General features: G+C 39.8%; 1 protein-coding gene across 4 annotated transcripts in view; it reads left to right on the forward strand.

Annotated features, from left to right (window-relative positions):
* LOC106810665 (transcriptional coactivator YAP1-like) overlaps nt 1–23,509 on the forward strand; it is a 75,301-nt gene that overhangs the window by 7,817 nt on the left and 43,975 nt on the right. The window contains exons 1-5 of one of the 4 annotated variants that reach the window (XM_014814122.1): nt 6,666–6,799; nt 10,198–10,287; nt 18,046–18,230; nt 18,454–18,546; nt 21,829–22,004. In XM_014814122.1, coding sequence (XP_014669608.1) covers nt 10,238–10,287; nt 18,046–18,230; nt 18,454–18,546; nt 21,829–22,004 — 504 coding nt within the window. In that variant the 5' untranslated portion in view covers nt 6,666–6,799; nt 10,198–10,237. Of the gene's footprint in view, nt 1–6,665; nt 6,800–10,197; nt 10,288–18,045; nt 18,231–18,453; nt 18,547–21,828; nt 22,005–23,509 lie in introns of those variants that run through there. The other 3 variants (XM_014814107.1, XM_014814101.1, XM_014814114.1) reach the window with 3 other exon arrangements.

Genomic DNA, 23,509 nt, shown 5'->3' on the forward strand with positions numbered 1-23,509 from the left:
AATCGAATTACAATGAAACAAAATACATGCCATAATCAACGCGGTGGCGGGAGGGCGCACTTGATTCGGTTGCCAGTGAGTTTATCAGGAGAATACCCAGCTACAGTACACGTCAGTTGAGCGCTTTCGCTCTGCGGCACTTGTTTTATATTTAGATGTCATTTATTGTATAATGCATGCCAAAAATCAACCAGAGTGAACCAGTTAACACCAATCAGATTTTTAACAACCTAATTGTTTCCTTGATAGTATCTGAAATATGGCATCCTGATTATTTATTCATATGTAAGGTACATGTTTCATACGCTGGAATTATTATCGATCTGGCATAATGTTCCGGTCCTATTAAAATACAAATTTACAGGACCGTATGTCTTGTAAAAATAAAGTTTATTGGCGACCCCTGCCACTAGGTATTAGAACAAGAAAATGTGAAAACGACTGGGAGAATATGATGAACCATAACTTTAAAACAATATTAAAGTTATGAATTTCCATGGCAATGTTGGGGTATGTCTGATTGTCTGGTGGTTAATATGTTTGGACTACACGTTTTGCCTATTTTAAACCCAGTTGTGCAATGGTCAGCCTTAGGTTGCCATTTCATTCTACAAAAAGATAAGAGTTTAATTAGTGTTGTTTGCTTCCACATAAATGTAATATATTTGATAACTTTTAAAACCTATGACATTCTAGCATTATGAAACTTTAAGGCTATGTACAAGCGTAAAGATTGAGGCATGGGCGTTATAAATTGAGCATAATGCTACGCACGGTATGCAGGTAGGACACACGGCAAGATGCTGGAAACCCCAAACAATAAAAAAATATGGAAGAATTTTGTTCAGGTGAATATCCCAGTTCGCATATTATACTATAGCAACAATTTGCATGCCATTTGGTAACCAAGTGCAAGTCTAGGATCCGTATGTTGTTACTGGGCATGTCGTGGTTCGAGATGAGATGAACATGAACAGAATGTTGTGCCAAACACTATTAGACCAAGTTATGAGGTTCTAAATGTTTTTCCTGACATCATTAATCTAACATTCATCCTTTTAAACGAGCAGAGCCAGGCAGAGCTGTAATTTCGATCTTGAGTGCAATGTGCCGTGACAGTTTTACATTTAACTGTTCATGTATGATTGTTTTACAAACTGATGAAGGCTGTTAGTGTTAGTGTTATATATAGTGCAATATAATGCCCTGTCCTACCCAAAGTAATTAAATGCTGATCATTATTAGACCGCTCAACATTTCTAGCTCTAAAAAGTAGTAATATGTGGAAAGATGTCAACTATATTCGACGGTCGACTATGGATATATCGAGATAGGTTGATGTATCAAATGTCATACATGATGACACATGTATTGAATGACGTTAGTCTCGAAAAGTATTTCCCGGGAAAAAAAAAGAGATGAATAACACGAATTGTAGGACAACTCCTGTTAACAATTTGGGCAAATGTGCATGTATTTTATACATACATTACCTTATATTATAGTATAGTAGATAATAATAGTAGTATGTACATACATGTCATGTATGCATATTTCCACACTACAACAAGGTTATAGGCCTAACACATTTGTGAAAATACTGGTGAGTTGTTCGTTTTTGCTGTGTGGGAGTTTACCTGTACTCAGAATAGTGCTGTCTGGAGGCATTCTCTCTACCATTGTGTTTCATTGGAATGTTGGGAATGTGAGCAGGGTCAACAGGTTAGTAAACCTGCCCAGTACCTGTTCCCAGCGACTTAATGTTTATGTGCGCTGTACACGCCCACGTTCAAGCACAGCTCCCACGCGGCTCACTTATCTCTCGCTAAATTCCGTCTGATGATCAAGCGTCAGAGAAGAATTGAATCAAATATCATGCATCCGTAAGCACACCATTACAGGTGGTGTACTTATTATACCGCCTCGTGTAAACAAATTGCCTACCCGTACGAAGATGCGAGACTAACGCAATACGCAGCCAGCCGGACACCGATCTATTCGGATATTTCGATAAAAGCTGTTGAAAAACTACCCATATATCAAAGAAAATAATTAATAAATATTTGACTTCCTTCATATTTTAACTTTAAGTTGTATTATTCTAGCCTTGTTATTAAACTTTTAGCATTAGTTTGCTATGTATACTGTAAATTTCAGGAGCCAACAAACTTAAATCAATCCAATTGATATCGACATTCGATCGGAATGTCGAAAATCTGATACACCACAAGTTAAACAGTTGAAATCATAATGCTAATCGCACGGTAGCACCACGTGTGTGCCGTGTCTTAAATTAAAGATTTCTAACAACCTGCCTGACTGCTCTCATATTTTCCTAGGCATCGCGATGTTTACTTCTATTACTGGCATAACAGGAAGTGTCTACAGTAAGGCTAACATGTCTTAGATCATTCGTCCATCGTTACTTTCACCAGGATATGCATTGATTGAAATTTCTTTGTCAATTTCTTTTTGTTGGTTATTTTTTGGTCAGTTGTTTCTGGCCAGAAGGCTGTACCTCTACACTGTTAATATGAACTTGCACAAAGTAATTGTAGCGCTTAGGCTCCCGTTATCACCGTGCCTCAGTAATTCCTTGAAGTCATTTTATGTGTCAACCGTTTATTACGTCATTGTATAGATTACTGTAATTTACAAACGATTCCATTTTCCATACATCACAAAATGATGTAAAAAATAAACTTAAAAAAAAGCAAACAAAACATTCACTCATCATTCAGTGTTTAGGCTTTTAACTGCATACTACCTAACATAATGCAATGTTAAAAGTAACAAATTTGTATAACATTTCTTTAACATAAATGAAGATTTTAAGTATTGTAAATTGAGTTTGTAAACTACGTCTTACCATGTTTTATGGCTACGGTAATTTTATATGGCGACATAGTACACTAAAGGTCCCCACACACGGTGAGGTTCTTGCTGAGCACGGAGCGTGAGTTTCGTGCTCAGCAGGAATCTCACACCCCCGCACCCTGTGAGATTCGTGCTGAGCACGGAGCGTGAGTTTCGTGCTCAGCAGGAATCTCACACCCCCGCACACGGTGAGATTCGTGTTGATCACAGAGCGTGAGTTTCGTGCTCAGCAGGAATAGCGTGAGTTTCGTGCTCAGCAGGAATCTCACACCCCCGCACACGGTGAGATTCGTGTTGATCACAGAGCGTGAGTTTCGTGCTCAGCAGGAATCTCACACCCCCGCACACGGTGAGATTCGTGTTGATCACAGAGCGTGAGTTTCGTGCTCAGCAGGAATCTCACACCCCCGCACACAGTGAGATTCGTGCTTAGCACGGATCTTCCGAGTGGGTGCCACTGTCTGGTGCACGGGTGCACGAAGCGGTCACTGGAGCGGGTGCACGGCTGAACCAATCAAAATGCGCTGCCACTGAGTGAGAACCAATCAAAATGTGCCGCCACTGAGTTTCTTGCTCAGCAGGAGTCTCACATCCCCGCACACGCTGAGTTTTCAGCCTCGCGAGACCAAAATGATCAAACACGACAGATATTTTTCTCACTGCCTCGCGAGATCGGAAACTCAGTGAAATCGACCCCGCACACGGTGAGGTTCCTGCTGAGCACGAAACTGACATTGCGTGCTCAGCGCGAACCTAACCGTGTGCGTGGGCCTTAACTAAACATATTCACAACCGTTGCATGCTGCCTGTATTCTCAACCTGACTGCCACGAGAGATGTGGTACCAGGCTAGAAGAACCACTTACATAACAGAATCAGATGCACTTTTGTTAGAATTAGAAGCACTTGTATAGACATAGCCATTTACAAGGCAACCATCATGATATTGAAAAATGGAATTATTCACTTTTTATATACCACAAGAGCATAAATACTTGGCAATTTCAAAATTGGTGTAATAAGTAGCGTATCTGCTAAAGCGGGGGACACACCATGCAAATTTATTCGCACGTCCGCAGCGATTGTTAAAATTGCAGCGAAATTCGCATGGTGTGTCCGCTGAAGCGCGGGCGAATTTCACTGCGAATTTCATCTGCACCGAAATTCGCAGCGATCAAACATGTTTGATATTTTCGCTGGATACAAATTCGCATCGTGTGTCCGTGGAAGCGAAAATCAAGCCGGCCGATGTTATAATGCAGCGAATCATTGATCAGTATGCTAATCACGTGACCACATGACTGCTGGAGCCATGGTTGGAGCCGTGTGGCAAAAATAGATCGCGTGTAGTGTGTCCGCTGCGGTCGCGTGAATAAATTCGCATGGTGTGTCCGCTCAATTATCGGATGCGGGTGCGAATAATTTCGCTGCGGATATGATCGCAGCGAAATTCCCATGGTGTGTCCCCCGCGTAAACGGTGAGCCTATATCTCACTGCATTCTTTTTAGGTTTTGGTTGTGCTTGAGAGGTGATTTGGTTGAAAATTCACAGTCAGTCGATTTTTTCATTTTAGTAGGTCCGCGTGCTTGACGCAAATTGAAGCGATTGCATTGTTTTCACCTACTTCGCCACAGAAAAGAATTAACTTCGTACATAAGCAGTGGTCGGTAGCGCCCAGTTACTTGCTAGCAAGCCACTGAAGGGTTCCAAATTTATTTAAGATATTTCACGTTATTCTAGCTGTGGCGATGTTTCGGAGCTGTGCCAGCTACGCGTTTTTATATGGCAAGTGTTTGAGACGGTATTTTGGTGTGTGACCGTTTCTTGGAGCTAAGAATTTACCCGATGCCTACTCTGCGTACATGGTATGCATTTGATGTGCACATGCTACGCCAACACTCATAGCGTGTGTAACATTCATCTAAATGTACTGTGCATGTGCGCAGACTTACATACTGTACGCGTACATGCCTGTACGCGTTAACACGCGTTACTACACAAGGTGTGCCATACAACACAAGTAGTCCATTATGAAAAATGTCAGCATTGTAGCATTGTTGTCCACTGTAGTCATCTTCTTATTATGCTAAGGTTAGTGGATAGTTACCCGGGAAATATAAAGCCGTATACTCGTAGAATGAATTTCGTACTTATGTCAGTATGTGAAGAGTACACTGTTAGAGCACAGCACTCAGCAGCTTGTGAATTTGAGAGAAGATGCATCTAAAACTGCACGCAGACAATCTCTTTAATAGCAATGCTAGTGTAAACACTATGACTGCCAACGCCATCAGGTGCAAATAATATTAAGTCAAATTGAGATGATTTACACCGTATACGCATACATGTATGCGTATTAGGTGTAAATAATACCGTCATGAATGTGTATGGCAGACTTTGGCAGTATGCCTTATGTTACGTGCTTGACGGGGGCACGTGTGCGTACGTGTATCATTATGGGATATTCGCTTCTTAGTCTATGTGTGCAGAAACAGTGCATCTGGCTGTACAATTGTGGGCTACTTGCACATGACTTACTCCCTTCACACTTTATGAATGCTTTATATTGCTAAAATGCAAATCTTTTGTAGGGGTGATTTTGTATTTTTCCTCGTTTTTTTCGTTCTCGCTTCCTTTTTTGTCGTGGTCATTTATATGATGGGTACTGGGCATATTGCCTATCACTTTTGTGTATTTTTTCGTTATTCCATGTGTGTATGAACTCAACAACTTTTAGTAGTTATATTTTGTGTTCTATCATAGCCAACTAAAAGGACAGAGGTAAACAATATAAAATATGAAATTGTAGACATGTGCATTTTTTCCATGGTATTTAGTTTTCCACCCGGTCTGTCAGACCATGTCTTCCAAAAAAAGGTTGGAAATCTGTCCTCGCCCCAATGTAACCCGTGTTCCCTAATTTTGCCAGGATGAAAGCTTATGTCACCCTGACTCTGTATACTGAATATCAAAAACATGGGTAAAACAGTTTACATTTTTGCCGCAATTGTGCGTTTCTTTCAATACCATCAGTTGAATTGAAAGGAGAATATTGATATTCCCCCTTCCTTCACGCCTCTTGACCTTTGACCATTGGCCTGAGATTCAACCATCCAATGTCGTTTCGGATTGCTGCCCTGCCCTCTTACATCTAATCCCGAAAATCAGTACGGTATGTTGAGCCGTTTACATTTGTGTCAATATTGCTAACGGACGGAGGGACCGACGTTCATGCCATTCTACATGCTGTATCTGACTATATATCAGGCCTCAATAGTTATTTTTCGTTACTATATTTAGACATGTATGGTAACTTATTTCTTTTGCTTATCTGTATGACAGATAATACTGGTATTTTGAGGTATTGTTTCTGGTCACCAGCTATAAATAAAAATTATGCTATTGCTTAGAAATTCCAAGGGGCCGGCTGATATGGTTTATACATTTCTTCATGTAATTGCCCATCAGCTGCTTACGTTAATTTCATTTAATTTGCCAGTATTTTCTTTTATTTGCCACGTAGCTGCTTACAGCACTACGAGAGCAATATGAGAAAGGACAGACTGGGATGTTGTTTCTGTACGTGAGTGTCAGTTTGGCCTCTGTGTGCTGTGCGCGGAAGATTGAAATGAACCCACCATGAGCAGCTGAGCGTGGCAAGCGCACTGTACATGTAGTGGCTTTAATAATCAGTACCGCCTGCGCTGCCTGAAGGTTGGGAGCCCGGCCTTGCTGCTGCGAAGACAGCTGCCGCAAGATACGCAGGCTACTTGGTAAAAACTTCAGAGTGCGCCAGATGTCTATGGCGTCTGCAAATTCCCGCTGCTCTCTGCTCGCCCGGACAAGGAGGAATAGCGTCTTGCGCCCGTGCTGCGTACATGTAGCAGCATCTCTGCCCGTTGGTCAACATCGGCGCTAAAACGTTAGTGCTGGAAGAGATATGTGTATTCAGTAACGCTCATAGGGTCTATGTCCCCCAGGGTACTATCGGAGGGTACCCTGGGTACGGTTCGATATATCGGAACGTAGCCTGGTAACTATCTGATGTGGTTAGGGTTAGGGTTAGGGAGTAGGCGTAAGCGACTCCCTAGACTCGTTAGTGTAGTAGGCGAGGTACGGTCCGGCATATTAGATAGTACCAGGGTACGTTCTGATATATCGAACCGCGAGTACCCGCGGGTATATTCCGAGTACCCTGGGTGACATAGACCCTCTCAGCTTCAGTAACTAAGGTTCGCGGCGATGTCATTCCCTGACGCGTGCACAGTCCAAAACCAACATAATATGCAGGAGCACAAGGCAGTGGTATATCTCGGGATGGCGCCTTGCCGAACTGCTAGGCGGCAGCCCTGTGCCACGCGTGGCGTATGATGTGATTAATCAGTTTTTGTTTTTGTGAGCGGTAATTGGTGTGAAGAAAAATTTTGAAATGTTATCAGTCACTATGTGCTGTGCTTAGTGACAACTGGACAAAGTCCCGAATAATAGTGCAATGCTGAACATTTTTGTAAACGTATTCATGTCAAAGATATTTACCAACGTGCACTACTTAGTATTTGTCAGTACTTATCTACGAATATAAATATTTTTATTGATTGGATTCACATGCCTGATAACATGTAGGCGAGCCATTTATACTTATAACCCGACTTAAGATATATATATATTTAGACCAAAGAAGAATCCTGTTTTAAAATTTACATTCCTGCCACATCAGTGTCGATTAAAGACAAAATATGGGTATATTATCCGCATTGTTAATGAATGCTAGAATAACTGACCTCTCGAATAATTAATAAGTATATAACCTCCCTGCTAAGTTCGTATTAGATTGCCTAATTTCATAAGATGTTACTTTGCAAGCCAGATATTGAGGGCATATAAAACGAAATGAACATGTATGATAAATCATAAATAATGATGGTAACGTTGCGTGTTGCCAGGCATTTGGGTGAAACCGGCACGAAATGAACATGCATTTGACAAAATGTATGATAAATCATTAATAATGATGGTAACATTGCGTGTTGCCAGGCATTTGGGTGAAAATTCTGTATTTCTGATTGAAAATCGTAAGCAACTACTGATATTAAAATGCTAATGATTTTCAATTGAGCTTTTTCTGAGTAATCACCAGTGGAATAGGACGAACTAAGATGAATTTGCTGGTAAGGTTATATATATTTATATATACTTATGAACCTACACAAAGTTCCAGTTGTGTTAGCATTTGTAAACAGTGTGGATTAAAAATAGCTATTTTCTTTGTCTAATGCTTACCGGAAGCTAATAAGTGCCAAATATTACACCTAGTGATGTGAGGTTCTGCTTTTTTCAACGAAATATAGTACTTCATGTTATCAAATACTCTAAATATAGTTTAACCACGATTTTGTAAAAATTGTATGAAAAATGGTTTCTGGTATGACGTCACATGGATGAAATGATCCTAGCAGTTATTTCTCCACCAAATTTCAAAATTCCCATGATATATTCATTATTGTGACAATGTGTCAATGAGCTGTGAAGAATTTAGAGGATTTGGCAGTTGGAAGATAAAATAAGTTAGCTTTTGATTTAGTTTATGTTCAAGATTTCACTGTCAGAATTCAATGAATCCTTGTAACAAATCTTTTTTTAATAGTGATGTTGATAATAATTGTTACAGTGCTCTTTTTAGCAACAACCTGATACTGTTCATGGAGACCAACTGCAACCCACCCAAACAGCTAACCGGCATTGGTATACCTTGAATATTGCACCGGCCTGTTCTCTCACGCGCACACTACGTGTATGTCTGTATGTTTGCGTGGGCGTGCGTGCACCATATTGATATTTTAGGTTTCTAAACACCCTTATCTTCGTATGAAATATTTTTACTTTGTAATATAAATATATATGATGTTCCCGCACGTTGATTTGTATACCAGCCATATAAAATACTTATAAATATAATTTGCTAAATGAATAATGAGTATAGAAAATGCGTATAGTGTGGCCATTATAGAGATAGGATAGAATGTAAGGCATATATATATATATGATATATATGTAACAGCGTGTGCAAGATAGGTATGATAGTTGTCAACGTTTTATGTTGTAGACAGTGGATTAATGAAACTCTAGTGCAAATGCAGATCTAGGGGGTGGAATCACTATAATGAAGCTGACTCTGAGAAGACAAAGCCTGCATGTTATCCGGTTTCTCACTAGTCGAGAAACTGAGGTAGTTGTTAAGGATCGAGGAATGGAATAAGCACCTATATAAAAGGGGGCCAGATATCTAGCAAGGGATTGTAAGGTAGAGGGATTCCAAGATAGAGATCGAGACTCCTAGGTGATGAGACTTGCGGACTCTCAATACTCTGGTCACCTCACATTTGTAACCGTTGGTTAACCACCATTTTCCTTACCAACCAACCATGGAAAGGCAGAGAAACGATAGAGAAGGCAGAGGCAAGGGCAATGTGAATGAGGTAAAACAATGATTAAAAAGCTAGAGGCAGCAGGTGGAGGAGCGACAGAATACTGTTAGAGAAGATAGAGGAAGAAAGAAGGTAGAATATGGAAGTATGAGTATAGGAGGTGGGTAGTTAGCTGATGGTAGAGAAGTATGGGAATGTGTGACAGTGGGGAGATGAGGGGGTGTGGTAACTCACAAAGGCCTTCAGTGATATCATTTGTCTTTATACATCTTTCCCAATTTTTGCTTTTTCATTAGCATTTTACCCTATGAGGCTATGAAACAAGATTAGAGAAGGTGGTGAGCCGTTGTTTTTTCCCGTTTTGTGCTGAGAGCATGTCGGACGCTCAGTTGCACAGTTCCTGATCCAATACTTCAAGGGCAGATGTCGGTCAACATTGTGACTACAGCATATCTAAACACGGAATCCCATACCACTGGCAGTTCCAGCAGATCGGTTCAATTCAGTTTTCCACACTGTTGCCTTTGCTGTTCCGTATGTTCAGTTCTTTTACATATAACTGTCGAAGACTTTTGAGGCTCCATAACAATATATCAGGTTTTCCTACATGACCAACCAGCTTCTGCACCCGCTTCTCGCATATCTTGTGTCTACCTGTGCTAGCCTGTTTTTATGCGAACACTAGACGTTTTGCTTAGAGACAATGCTCAGGAAAGTTAACGTCAGGTGTTCTTGGCTGTGTCTTTGTGGTTTTTAAAGATTTTGTAAGTTTGTAGAGCCCAAGGTTCTGTGTACTGCTATAATGTAAGTCGTTGGCCTCACTCCTAGCTAGGCGCCGGGATTTTCTTGCTAACCCCGTCTCTTCTCTCAGTAGTTTCTGATGTTATTCATTCAGGAACAAAGAGCAACAGATTCGACTGAGAGATGGTACAGGCATGCAGTACAGGCTAGGTTCTCCCAGAAACAGTGTCTTCCCCAAGAGAAGGTAAAAATGTTGCATGCAAGAGACAGATACCTGTAGTGACTAGAACTACCATCTGGATGTTAACTTTAGTAGCCATTTGTGCAGCAACATGGTCGTTCAGTTAACACTGGAAATAAATCTCGAACTTTGTAACCTAGCTTGTTGGTTTTCTCATCTTTAAACACATGACCCTAAGTGTTGATAGTCCTTGTAGATGCCTGCATCTAATATTAGTGATATTCTGAGAAAGAACTGACATATATGTATATATATATATATTATATACACACACATATATATCAGTTCCTTTTCGTATAATATGTACATAATATGTTTACATATCACACTAAGCCACAGGGTGATTACAATTGTCGTTCGCTGCCACCTATGGCCAATGGTACATGTATGCATTCATGAATCCGTTCTTGGTTGAGTGGTATTTTGATGTGATTGAGAGTTTATATTACATAAATTGGTACAGCAGTTTGTACTGAAATGTATCACGCAAAATATAGCTTGCAACATGTTGGGTGTCTATCTTTGCATACTGTGTACTGGGCTTTAGTATTAAAGTATTTTCAGCACGTAGCCAACTAATGTGGTGTTATAATATTTTCGTGTGAATATGAAACATTTGATCGTGTTATAGATTTAGTGACTGTAGATATCATAAGAAATAATAATGGTGGGTACAACTTTAATGCTGTATCTGTATCTCATATGATATTCGTTTCTTCACTAAAAAGTTTAAGTTGGTTTCTTCACTAGGGAGACATTCTTTAACCGCCAGTACTAATTATGTCACCATTTATGGCTTCAACTTCACCTTTTGCATCAAATTGAGATGTGGAAGATGAAAGCAAAAGTACGAAATTAACCCATTTTCTGTAACTTGACCAGAAAATTAAGGGTAACAATGCAGATTGAATAACACGAATAATAATAAAGAGGAATCTGAATCAAGAGATCAGTTGTTAAAAATCAAAAGTCAAACTGCACATTGTTTGTGATATCAAATGAACCATATATATGTAATATTTACAGTGTTGCGAAGCTGATTTATTGTTTTGTTAGGTACTGTGATCTTGTAAATAAAGTACTCTCCGTGTTATTTTTTGGGTTAATATTTGTATGTGTTTTTAACGTACAATTAATAGTGTCTAAACACAGAGCAATTCTGTAATGAGTTCACGCGTGTGTGCTTTGTGTAGTGTCTTCTGCTGCTCTTGTCTTTACTTGGGCAATTATGACACATTTAACACAGTGTCTTGTAAATGTTTTGCTTGTAGGGTGTATGCTTCACTCTCTCAGCCATGATATGACACTTGCCAGAAGGCTTCTATAAAATTACATTATATTAATAATATACCTCTATAAATACTGATATTTGTAATATATTTATTGTTACGCCTGGAAATACAAGGAAATTTTTTTACTTGGTAACATAGTTTGCTATTTTTTTAATTGTAAGAACCTTGCGCATGTTACCGGGGACCGGGCAAAAAGCCATTTCGAGCAGTGGTATGCGTCTTGTGTACATCACTGAATCGTTGGGATTAAAACTTAGCCATATGTTATATACGTCGTGTGGTCGTGTGTATAACCTGACCGTGTGTATGATGAATAGTAGTACACCAATGCCGTGCCTGGCCCCGTTCTACATGCACCAGGAGTAAATAATACCAAGAGTCCATAATAGAGACATCTATTAATTCTCTAACTCTTCTTAACTCTTCTTAAAACTCTAACGTGTCTATTATGGACTCTTGATAATATTGAAGAAGTTAAAAAAAAATTCACGTGTTTACCAACGTCCTCCTCAACATTTTCTGCTAATAAAGATGGAAATGTGTACTTTCGGAGGTTATTCCGTACGTTTATAATTTGCCCATGTACTGCAATTGGATTATACTGCTATCAGTAGTCAAATTGCTGTAAATATGGGCAATTTGGTGTAAATTTCTGTCTTGGTGTAAGGGTATCCTGGATTCGGAACCACCTGGTGCCCTTTGCCTATAGCACAGAACAAGTGGTGTCAGAGTTGTAATTACATATTCATAGTAATCGTAGATAATAAAGCACATGGATCACACAAATGATCTAGTCCTCCATTAGTGTATGTGTGTGTGCGCGTGTGTGTTCGTGCAGCTCGTGTCTCATGTGAGTGCGCACCATGGTCATCTTGGTGAAATTGGAACAGTAGCATGATGTTTGCCCCCCTCCACTATTCTAGAAAGGCCAGCTAGGGCTCCACCGCCCCTGGCCTGAAATGCAATTTAGGACAAGTGCGTTTACATTTCAACTTTACGGTCGTATAATGAGATGTGAACCGAATTTAATTAATTAGAAACAGTAAGTGAACAAATGAAATGGTTGCTAACTGTACTTGTAGAGTGGTACCATCAATAGTGGTGGCATGAACATCTGCAGACTCATCTCTGACACTGACAACGTACACAGCTGCTACTACTCTGCACTGCAGTATGCATTTGGCAGTATCGGTGCCCATGTGTATTTAGTATTATCCCTAGTCATCTGCTAACCAAATGCGTGTTACCCAGTGTGCGTACGTGCATTGAGCATGTGTATTTGCAATTATTGTTAGCCATAGATAGACTGGTGTTACATAGACCGTACATGCGTGCGTGCGTGCGTGCGTGCATTCGTGCATGCGTGTGCCCATGCTATGTCTCTATGTATGCATATATTTATTTGAAACTACGTGTTAGCCTGTATGAGGGTATCACACACACACGCACGCACGCACGCACGCACGCGCGCGCGCGCGCACGCACACGCACACGCACACGCACACGCACACGCACACGCACACGCACACACACAAGCGGGCTATCTTAGTCCGCACTACGTTAGCCCGGGCCTGGCCCTGCTTCATTTGCGGGGCTAACTTGGAGCGGGCCAGCGCGTATTTGGAGCGGGATAGCGTGTACACACTGCAAATATTTAGCGCGAGTCTGACGCGCTCTAGTTTAATTCGTAGTCCTGTACGGGGTATAAATATAATTTAGATTAGAACAGTTTACTTAAAAATATATTTCTAACTATGGCGTTAAAAATATAAATCGCACAATGAAAGGCAATTATAACATTATAACAGGCGAATTCTTCCCAGACTCTATAGATGGGGTTTCTTTTGAGTTAGGGGACAGGTGCTGCATACTCCCATGCAGTGAGTGATATGGAAAACTAAAAAACTAAAGCAAAACTCTAGTCCAGCCTGCAAAACAAGATAGTACGTCAGAGCCAACTAGTTACAAGGTATTGATCTAAAGTGAAAACCAACATTTAAATTTCTCAATAAGTTGAATATTGAAGTATACTTCAAATGCCTCCGTTCATATATGCCCTAGTGGAAATGAAGGCGACATGCAGCTGTATTGTATAAGATTCTATACGTATGCTCGAAAATGTAGTCCATCAGTAGCTCACCGTACCCGTTTTCGTAATTGAAATGTCAGACGTTCCTCCGATACCACTTCTGTTTCACCAACCGCATTGACTTACCTTTCGTGCTACCTGCTTTAGCCAGCTGTGCTTGGTTGGTGAGAGGCCTCATTGTGGGAGGCAGCGCAGCCTGAGGCTACTTATATCGCACCTTAAAGACATTCTTTCTTAAATAAATACACTATTGGGGAAACATATCTAGGTAAATAAATATAGTCTCATCTAATAGCGTAAATGAATGATCACTTTAGTATAAAAATTACCATGAGTTATATATCAGCCATTTCACGTAGGTAAGTGTATACATCAAAGTTGAAAACTGAAGTGAGAGCTATATATAGTGACATGAATTTTTTATTTATTAAGAGAAATAATGAAATAGTATAAATCCAAAATATCATGTCAATAGGCCCTTTTATTAAAAAATCACAGCGTCTTGAATGTGGGCGAACTGAATGACAGCAAAGGTGGTTAAAAGTGCTTCTCAGAATCAGAAAAATTGTCTATTATCTAAAGCTTCAGTTATGAATAAGCCAGTCTGTATTAAGTAGCCAATACATCATATTTCATACAAAATTAGGATGCCTATCAATTCGCATTAGGATTTCCTGAAATTCATATGATGGAAACATCCTCAAAATGTGTCATGCGAGTCACCAAAAATGAATTTTTAAGTTTGTGAAGAAAATAAAAAGGGTAGCAACAAATGCTTGATACTGGTAATTCTTCTAATGCTACCTTTTCAGTTTAGTTGAATACATTTTTATTTATTCTTTAATCCTGTAAGAAAAAACTACCTCATATGTCACGCGAGTCACATTTATGGGCTGTCACGCGAGTCACATGCCTGCACTGTTTATCGTTATGAGAGGAACGTCTTTTTAAGCAAATATACAATTTGGAAAGTAAGCACTGACAATGACATGTAGAACTACTTTGAACATAGAACCACATGAAAGTTACTAATAAAAATGAAAATAGGATATCACAAACTATTCTGCGTGACTCGCGTGACGGGCTAGCTAGCTACTAACACATGTTTTGAAGTATACTTCCCACCTAAAAGATTTTGTAAAATATAAGTTTGATTTGAGTTATACCTGGTGAACTAGGTACCCTTCATGATCCATACATCATTTTCACTGCTAGAAACCTTTCTTCAAGTGAGCAACATCCTCCTAAGTATGTGACTTGTGTGACTTTGTAGCTCATAGCATTAACAACTGTTAGGGTAATCAGAATTTTGATGACTGAAATGATTTGTTCCATGAAGAAAAAGTTAATACTTAGTTACTACCATATGATTCATTGTGAAAACAGGGGAATTATTGTAAATCTCGGCTTTGTATAGGAAGAATGGTGCATACGCTATGCATGGGTTGCCAACATACAATATTGTACAATAATTAACAATGTGTAGCGGCAAGGTCCAGCGGCTGAAAATAGTGGTTTTTGCCCGCAGGTCCGGGACTTTTCAGCAATATTTTTCGAAGGTCCGATGAAAGATTTGAAAGGTCCGAATATGTAATGTTTGTTTGGCTAATAGATCGTTTCGTAACAGCTGAGTTGGTCCAATTTTTGATACAAACCCAAATATAAACAAACACATGTTTGTCCTTGTTTGATACAATACATACATTGTTTGATGCATTCTGAGTTACTCGCACGAGCGATGACTGGAGTTTATGCTGAAACTGTGTGCGCATATCCGTTATAAACAACCATGCTACTAACGTTGCGGCCCTATCAGTACGTGTAATGATTTTCGGTAAACTTGACTCTTATACTTGGTATGTTTCATTGTGAATATTAAATATGATACTAGATGTTGACAGTGACCAAAAATCGTTTTACTCTTGCTTTATTTCTTTGCAATTTGCAATGGTTTAATGATGTTTTATTTGATGAAAGTTGAGTACTGTAAATTATTGATATGCCCGACGGACCTTCTGCTTGGAAATTGCGAAGGTCCGAGCGTGAAATCGGCAGGTCCCGGACCTCGGGCTTGCCCTATTTTCAGCCCCTGAGGTCTCATCAGAAACAAGTAGCAACAAGAATTCAACAAACGAATTCAATCATTGGTGAAAGTAACGATGTACTAGTGTTGTATGACATGTTAGCTTTACTTTAGACACTTGTAACAATGGCCGGAATCTCTCTTTAATATGTGCATATATGTGAAGTTATTGTGTATAAATACACTTGCTACTCAACGGTCGGGCAGATTGTTCGAAATCATTACTTTAACGCACCTGCAAATGCCAGAAGCCATCTGTACTTAAAGGTTGGTTCTAAGGGTGCGTGGTGGGGTGCCACCCTCACAGTTGTAGGAGGCAGTGCAGGCTGAGGCAGCGGCTGAAAACTGATAGCTACTCCAACGTCACTGCCGCAACAGCTGCCATCAAAAACATCCTGTAAGCAACTAATGATATTTCGGTACTGAATATTTACGTTGGCATCATGTTTTCCATCCATCTTGCTATAATATGTTCAGCCACCATTGCTAGCTTGTGGCATATTTTTGTCACCACCCTCTGTGGCCATATGCGCAGGCTTATTTGTTTAAGGGCTGTGCATAATATGCAGATAATTCACTTCCAGCAAGTTCAGAGTAAAACCAAAATCATTAAATTGTTTGCATATATATATTTATTTACATTTTTTTTTTGCATTTTACAATACAGCCTGTAGCTTGTGAATCGTACATTCTATATGGAATTAAATAGTAAATGTGATTAAAGTTGGAAGTATTCAGTTCATGTTACTTTCCACAAACGATGAAGATTGTTGAGTTCTTGCCCACACTCCTTAGTCTATATGCCCATATATATATTCAAATACGTATATTAGTTGTATAATGGTGGAAATTATCCTCTGGGCTACTGTTCACTGGTTTTTTTTTATTTTTATTAAACCTACTTTTAGTGTCCTATGGCTTTTTACTGTGCACACTTTACTGGAAACAAAAGCAGTGATGTTCCTATATATATCGTATTTACATTAGTTTTAGTTTCCGGTAAAATCGTACCTCATAAACTGCCAGAAAATGCATGCAAGCGTTCAAGCCGATATGCGGTGATATACGCTTATTGCTAGAGGCTGCCAGCTCTCAGTGAAACTGCCTCTAAATATATACTGCGAGAAAATTTACAACAGTTTTGGGTTTCACATCTGAGCAGTTGACATGAAACATTGAACCCAGGCCATGCATGCTTCTGAACAGCTGAGGACGACTCCTGTCTTCATTTTGAAGTTTCTAAACATTATGACCGCCCAAAAGAGTGTTTCGCAGCTCTCCACTCATAGCATCTCAGCTGCGGAGCTTCCAGGCTGCAAAGCTTGCGCTGCAGCCCAATACTTGTAAATCTCATCACTCTACTGAGCATTGGTGGTCAAGTTGTAAGTGGCAGTCGGTGTCGGGGCTTCTTGTAAGAATTGTATAACCTTGTTGAGGATGATTATTATAATGGGAATCTATGTATGCAGTACGATTGGGATGACTTCTTTCATCTTGATTGTATGCAGGCAAATCGGGCATTCTTCAGTGGGCTCTTATGTAAACAGTAATTAAATTTGAAATACATGGTGACTTAATATGGTATTTTTAGTTAGAATGGAATACGTATGTAGTAATAAACGTTGTTTGGTATCTTTTCATGTAGGTGCATGTGCATATCTTTTTTGAATTACTGCTAGGATAAAGAACAAAGCTTTTTTATGTGATTTCATGGGAAAAACTTATAGCTGGGGAAACCCAGAACTGATGGATTGTATACACATCCTGATATGAGTATAGACTACATTTGTTCACTAGAGTGAGCTCAGCATTTGATCTTCAATGCGCACTGATGTTCTCAGTTTCCATCTAAGCCATAGAGCTCAGCTGGTGAATATAATGGTGTACAAACACTCACTATCCCAGTGAAGAATGCATTGCAAGCTTTGACATCTATGTTAAAATCGCAAATAATGGACTCATAACATTTTCTTTCTGATTTGTAATTGATTCCTACCTTGCAACACTGACCAGGTCTCTCTGCGACGTTATTTTCTTACTGAATGACAGACAATACACACGCATTCATACTCACATATATACACATGCATGCATACACATGCATGCATACACATGCATACCAATACAGTTCACATGCCGAGCTATACTTGGTTTCTAACCTGCCTTCATAACTGTGTGGCTATGCATATGCAATCGTGTTTGGTTTAATCCTACCTTTCCTTGGCAATGACTTGGTAATAACCTAATTGCAAAATTAGTACAAGCAACTAATAAGCTGTATTCTCTTCTTGTTGCAGTCACATAGAGAAAAGCACAACATGGACAGACCCACGCCTGAAGTACTATTCAAATATGCAAACTGGTACAACACTTGAGCCTTTACCTGGTGGATGGGAGCAGGCAACTACCGAAGCAGGAGAGACATATTATATAAATCATATAAACAGGACAACCAGCTGGTTTGACCCGCGGCTACAGCCATGTAAGTGTGCTGAAATGTATAGATCACAGCAAACTCCATGTTTTCCTAAACGAATGGTTCTGCTCACATGGTCTCACTTAGTTCTTAAATATTGATGCCAGTGATTCTATGTGACAATCTTGTTGACAATGTTCAGTCATTAAAAATAAACGTTAAATGCGAATATATGAGTATAGGTTCTACATGTGTGACTGTTGTGTAAGAATTGTGGTTGTGTTTGCAGCGATGCATGCTCAGCGAGCTGGCGGCCCTGGTGGTCCTGGTCACTTGCCCCCACAGCTTCAGCAACAGCCAGCTTCTCAGATTCCCACCTCTGGTAAGTCCATCTGCTAGCAGTCTTACTGTACTTTAAGCTGAGGAACTTGTATTGCACAGGAGTGCAATGTCATATATTATCAATGAACAGGTGAGCTTGCAGAAGCGCCAACTAAGCTAGGACATTCACCTGTAGAATCAGTGACTGGGCAGGGAAATACATAGTCATGGCGTGTCAATTTTAGTAATTTAATGTGGTCAGTTCCGACTGGTAGATAAGATCCTGTTTATGAGGTGATTAATACCAAGTTCAAATATAGAAATGCTGTGTTATCGAATTTCATATTTTAAGAGGTTGGTTATGATAATGATGGTTATAATCTATATCTACAGTCTTCGAATTTAGCCGGGCATTCGATGTCCGAGACAGTGTTGAAATCTCGGTGGGCATGTATCCATTGCAAGCTCACTTGCCCGATGGACTCCTGCTTTAAAAACTCATAAAATATAATGAAAATGGCCATTAAATAAAGGTTTTTAATTTAAAATCACGAAATGTTAACATTGGATACGAATGGCATCTAGAAGTTGTCTGGTGTACACTTCTTTATTTGATATTCCAAAAATATTCCTGTAAAATATATGGGCAACTAGAGTGTCGTACGGGCATGTACGTTTTATGGAATACTTGCTAGTGACTCAAAAAGTTTTTCGTGAAGACTGAATCTATATCTATAATAATTATATCTATCATAACCTTCCTGCATTTTTATTGCAAGTATACAAAGCATTCGATACCTTTATTTCTTCAGACAATTTGATATCCTTTTATTCCATAATCTCTAGCTGAATCAAATGCAACTGTTGTCTCATACCCATCTCCTATACAGTGTTTCCCCTGGCCAAAAAGGTCAGGGAGGCGGTAAAATTGATTTTGGTGGGTGCGCTATCCGAGGAGCGAGCAACGCGAGCATCGAAGGTGGTTGCGACGCTAGAGGGGTTCGGGGGGGGGGGATGCTCTTTTGTAAATTTTAAAAAAGGTGCAATTTGGTGCATTCTAAGCTGTTCTGAAAACATATGAGACTCTTGAATCACTTTTCAAATTGTCAAAAGGAACAAATGAATATGAAATGATACACTAAAATATCACATTAAATAGTAATACTGTCGAAAACGAGGCGAATGCCTGGAGCGTGGCAAAGATCTTGAAGCTTACGGTTATGTGTATCAATGATCTTATGAATTTGAAGTTCATACATTTGAAAAATACATAATTGAACAAAAGATTTAAAAAAATGTTATTAGTTAATTATTTTTAGCTCATCTGACACAGTCAGATGCAGCTTGTAGAATCGCATGAGCGTGCGTGCGTCCGTTCGTGCGTCCGTCAACAGTTGGGCACAAATCTAAACGGCTCGACGTACGGGCACGATATTCGGGACGTGGGGGGGGGGGGTAATCCGAAAACGAGTTGGGATGTTGAAGCTGGTGGTCAAAGGGCAAAGGTCAAGAGGTGTAAAAGAAGGGGGAACATTCCCTCCTTAACTTAAGGTATAGGGAGGAAATGCAGAATTGCGGCACAAATCTAAACGGCTTGACCTAGGCTCGTGATAGTCGGTGTATAGCATCATGGTAGGAAAAGCCATCACTGTGCCGAAATTGGAGGTCACAGGTCAAAGGTCAATGGGGCACAGGGCAGATTTTAGACATTTTCTGAGGACATGGTCTGACGGAGCGATTGAAAAACTTTTTTGTTTCAGCGGTCACCTAGCATTTTTATGGCTTTATTGAAAAGACCATGAAATGTACTTTCTGCTGACATGCGAAGAGTAAGTGTCGGATAACTTTTTGACCCTCAAGACTCACGAGGGCTGTACCTTTTGACTGCTGGGTTTGCTAGTAGAATCTGTACATGCCTGGATGTATGAGGCTACAATGTCACAGTGAAATTTCAAAAGCTAAATTTGGTTGAAGGTTTATGCTCCATAAATCGTATAATTTCTATGGCATTCTGTACTGTCAGTGTGTTACATGTAACTTATGCCACTGCCAGTGCATGTGGTGGTGATAGTACTAAGTACTGTGTAGTTTTTGCCTGCATTAATTAGATACAGGTGGCAGCTCTCTATTTCAGCCTGTAGGCTTGCGTAGGTAAATGGATGAGTGCTTACCTATTCTGTCTTGCAAATAGTTGTTGCTACTACGTACGATGGGAGCTTCCATCTTTAATCTTAAGACACTTAAACGTACGCGCCATCTCGTGGCAACTTTCATAACGATCCCAACGAACATTCCTTTGAGAAGGTTCCTGATACCATCCCTGTGCCTTGCACTGTTTCGGCGCGTATGTGAACACATTTGGGACTAACAGGGTTTACTAGAATCCCACCACTCCACCACAGAGTCACCGCAGTAGACGCTAGATGAGCGTTGTTGCGCCGCGGCACTTGTTATATGCTCTCATTTGCATTAATAAGTATTAACGCTTAACAGCATGAAAAATTGAAATGCGATTTTATTTCAACGAAAGCACTTTCCTGGTGTGGAATACAAACGAACACCCATGCGTATGTATGCATAGGTATAGCGCTGCTGGAGTCAACATGGCGCCTGTGGCGCTCAAGTACATGACCAATCATCTTTCTAACCTGTGTTTACAGGGGTCGAAATAAGGAGAAAAAAAGAGATGGTCCACAGGACCATCTAGTTTGAAATTTAGATGGTCCTCCTAAATTTCAAATTGTTCTCTAAAAGTAATGCGGCGTGCAAGCATAAGAAAGAGATTTTACATGGTGATAAAATGGTTTAATTACAATGAATGTATCAAACGATACAGTAATTGTTTATTCACTTTAATGGTATATTGGAACGTGGAAACTTCAGAGAAAATTACCGTAAAATGGGACCAAAATATTCAATGGTCCGTCGGACCATTGACTTTGAAAGTCTGATGGTCCTCCTGATTATTTGATGGCCCCGGACCATCAGACCATCGCTAATTTCAACCCCTGGTTTATCTATAGGCCTTGCCAAGATTCGCGTCACGCGTGTTGACAGTATCGTAAGTACGCGGCGTTGTGCTTTACGTTTGAAGCTTTATTTCGATTTTAGCTCGAAAAGTGGAGTTTATTGATGGAAGAACAGTGATTTCTGTCAACGAGGCAGTGTTTTGGACAAATTTCTGTGTGGCGGCTGAGAATTTGAGTGAGGCGGCCTGCCTCGCTCGTGTCAGTGCAGGACAAACACTGCTATATGTCTTTGCAGAGTGATTTGCTTACTTGCTATTTTCATACCTTTCTGCATCACAGCATTTTTGATTATTTGCTATTTTGTTGTGTGACAGTGGGCGGGAATTTGCCACACCTGTCACCACAGGCCCGGCAGCAGAACCTGCGCCTACAGAGCCTGCAGATGGAACGAGAGCGGCTGCGCCAAAGGCAGCAGGAGATTTTTCGGCAGGTAGGATCTACCCAGAAACCCCAGTCGGCTGTGCATGAACCGCCTGCATGCCACAACCAGGTGCCTTTTTTATTTAATCTATTATTACTACTACTACTACTACTACTACTACTACCACTACCACTACCAATATTACTACTACTGCTACTACTACTACTACTACTACTACTTACTATTACTACTATGACTGTGACTACTGCTACCACCACTGCTGCTGCTGCTGCTGCTGCTGCTGGTGGTGCTGCTGCTGCTGCTACTGCTAAGCATTGCTCAATACTCAACTATGAGACAAGAATTAGTTATGCTAATATGTGTATTGCTACCACTTGTGTTTTGCTAAGTATGCGATAGTGCAGTCATATTTTTTTCAACTTTCTCTGCTTGTGTGAGAGAGATTCACTGGTCTGAGAGAGTGTAAATTGAATTAATCTAAAAAGCTCTAATGTAGTTGAGTTAAATAATGCAAATTTATATTATCAAATTTATAAACACTGAATGATTACATACAATATATATATATATACCAGGGCACGAAATTCAGATTTTTTTGCACCGGCGCAGAGGGCTGGTAACAGCAATTTTTTACCAGCCCTCACCATAATTTAATACCAACCCTCACAAATTTTGTTTGAAAATCCATGCCATGTTTCACGCTTGCATTCTCGATTTCAAATTTGTAAAATGTTGATAAATTATGGCATGATATCCTTCAGGTAAAACCGTAATATAGGCTATTTGCTCTTTAATGCTATAAAAAAATGTAGGTACTCGCTAACACGGCTGAAACCACCGGCTCGGATGGCCAGTGTTTTGCCAATGTTACCGGCCCTCCAAATAATTTGCTGGCATATGCCGGCGGGCCGGTGCTAATTTCGCGCCCTGATATATATATATATATATATTAAATCTACATTTACGTTATTGCATTTTGCAGTTTGCCTGCAAGACAATAATGTATATATATAGCTACTATTTTACCCAATTTTGTGGGCAAGATACATTCTAGAGGCTTAATTGTCTGCTAAGCAAAATGCGACTCTGCAACAAACTCATAAGTACATGGTGCTCAACGAGCTGCTTTTCACAACACACCTTGAGACACACTGCTTTAAAATTAAATAACCAAGTACTGTGCAATTACATTGAAAATGAAATGTAATATTGTCAGAATCACTTCTTAACCATCACTAAAGGCATGACATTCAATCATTGAAACCACTGGGTTAGCACATCAGCATTGCTTTCAAGAGCAAAAGAAAACGTTACTGCCAATATAATGCAGAGCAAAGCGAACTTTACAGGTGGCAGTGGAAATTGTCCTTAGTCTTTTTGATTAGTGTTTAATATATTTTTTCTTGACCAATACTATACTTACTACTAAGTGACCAGTATTTATTAAATGATATTTAAACGCACTGTTGCGATGAATGCAACAGTTCCATATTATTAGTAAAGAAACACGCGTTGAACATAATATTCTTGAGGTTATAGTATGTTGCACTATCGCATCCTCTGAGATTGTCTCCCTAAGTGGACAAAGCAGTGAAAAACTGCCTAAACCATCT

The sequence above is a fragment of the Priapulus caudatus genome, unplaced genomic scaffold, assembly GCF_000485595.1.
Source record: "Priapulus caudatus unplaced genomic scaffold, Priapulus_caudatus-5.0.1 Scaffold17, whole genome shotgun sequence".
NCBI lineage: Eukaryota > Metazoa > Priapulida > Priapulimorpha > Priapulimorphida > Priapulidae > Priapulus > Priapulus caudatus.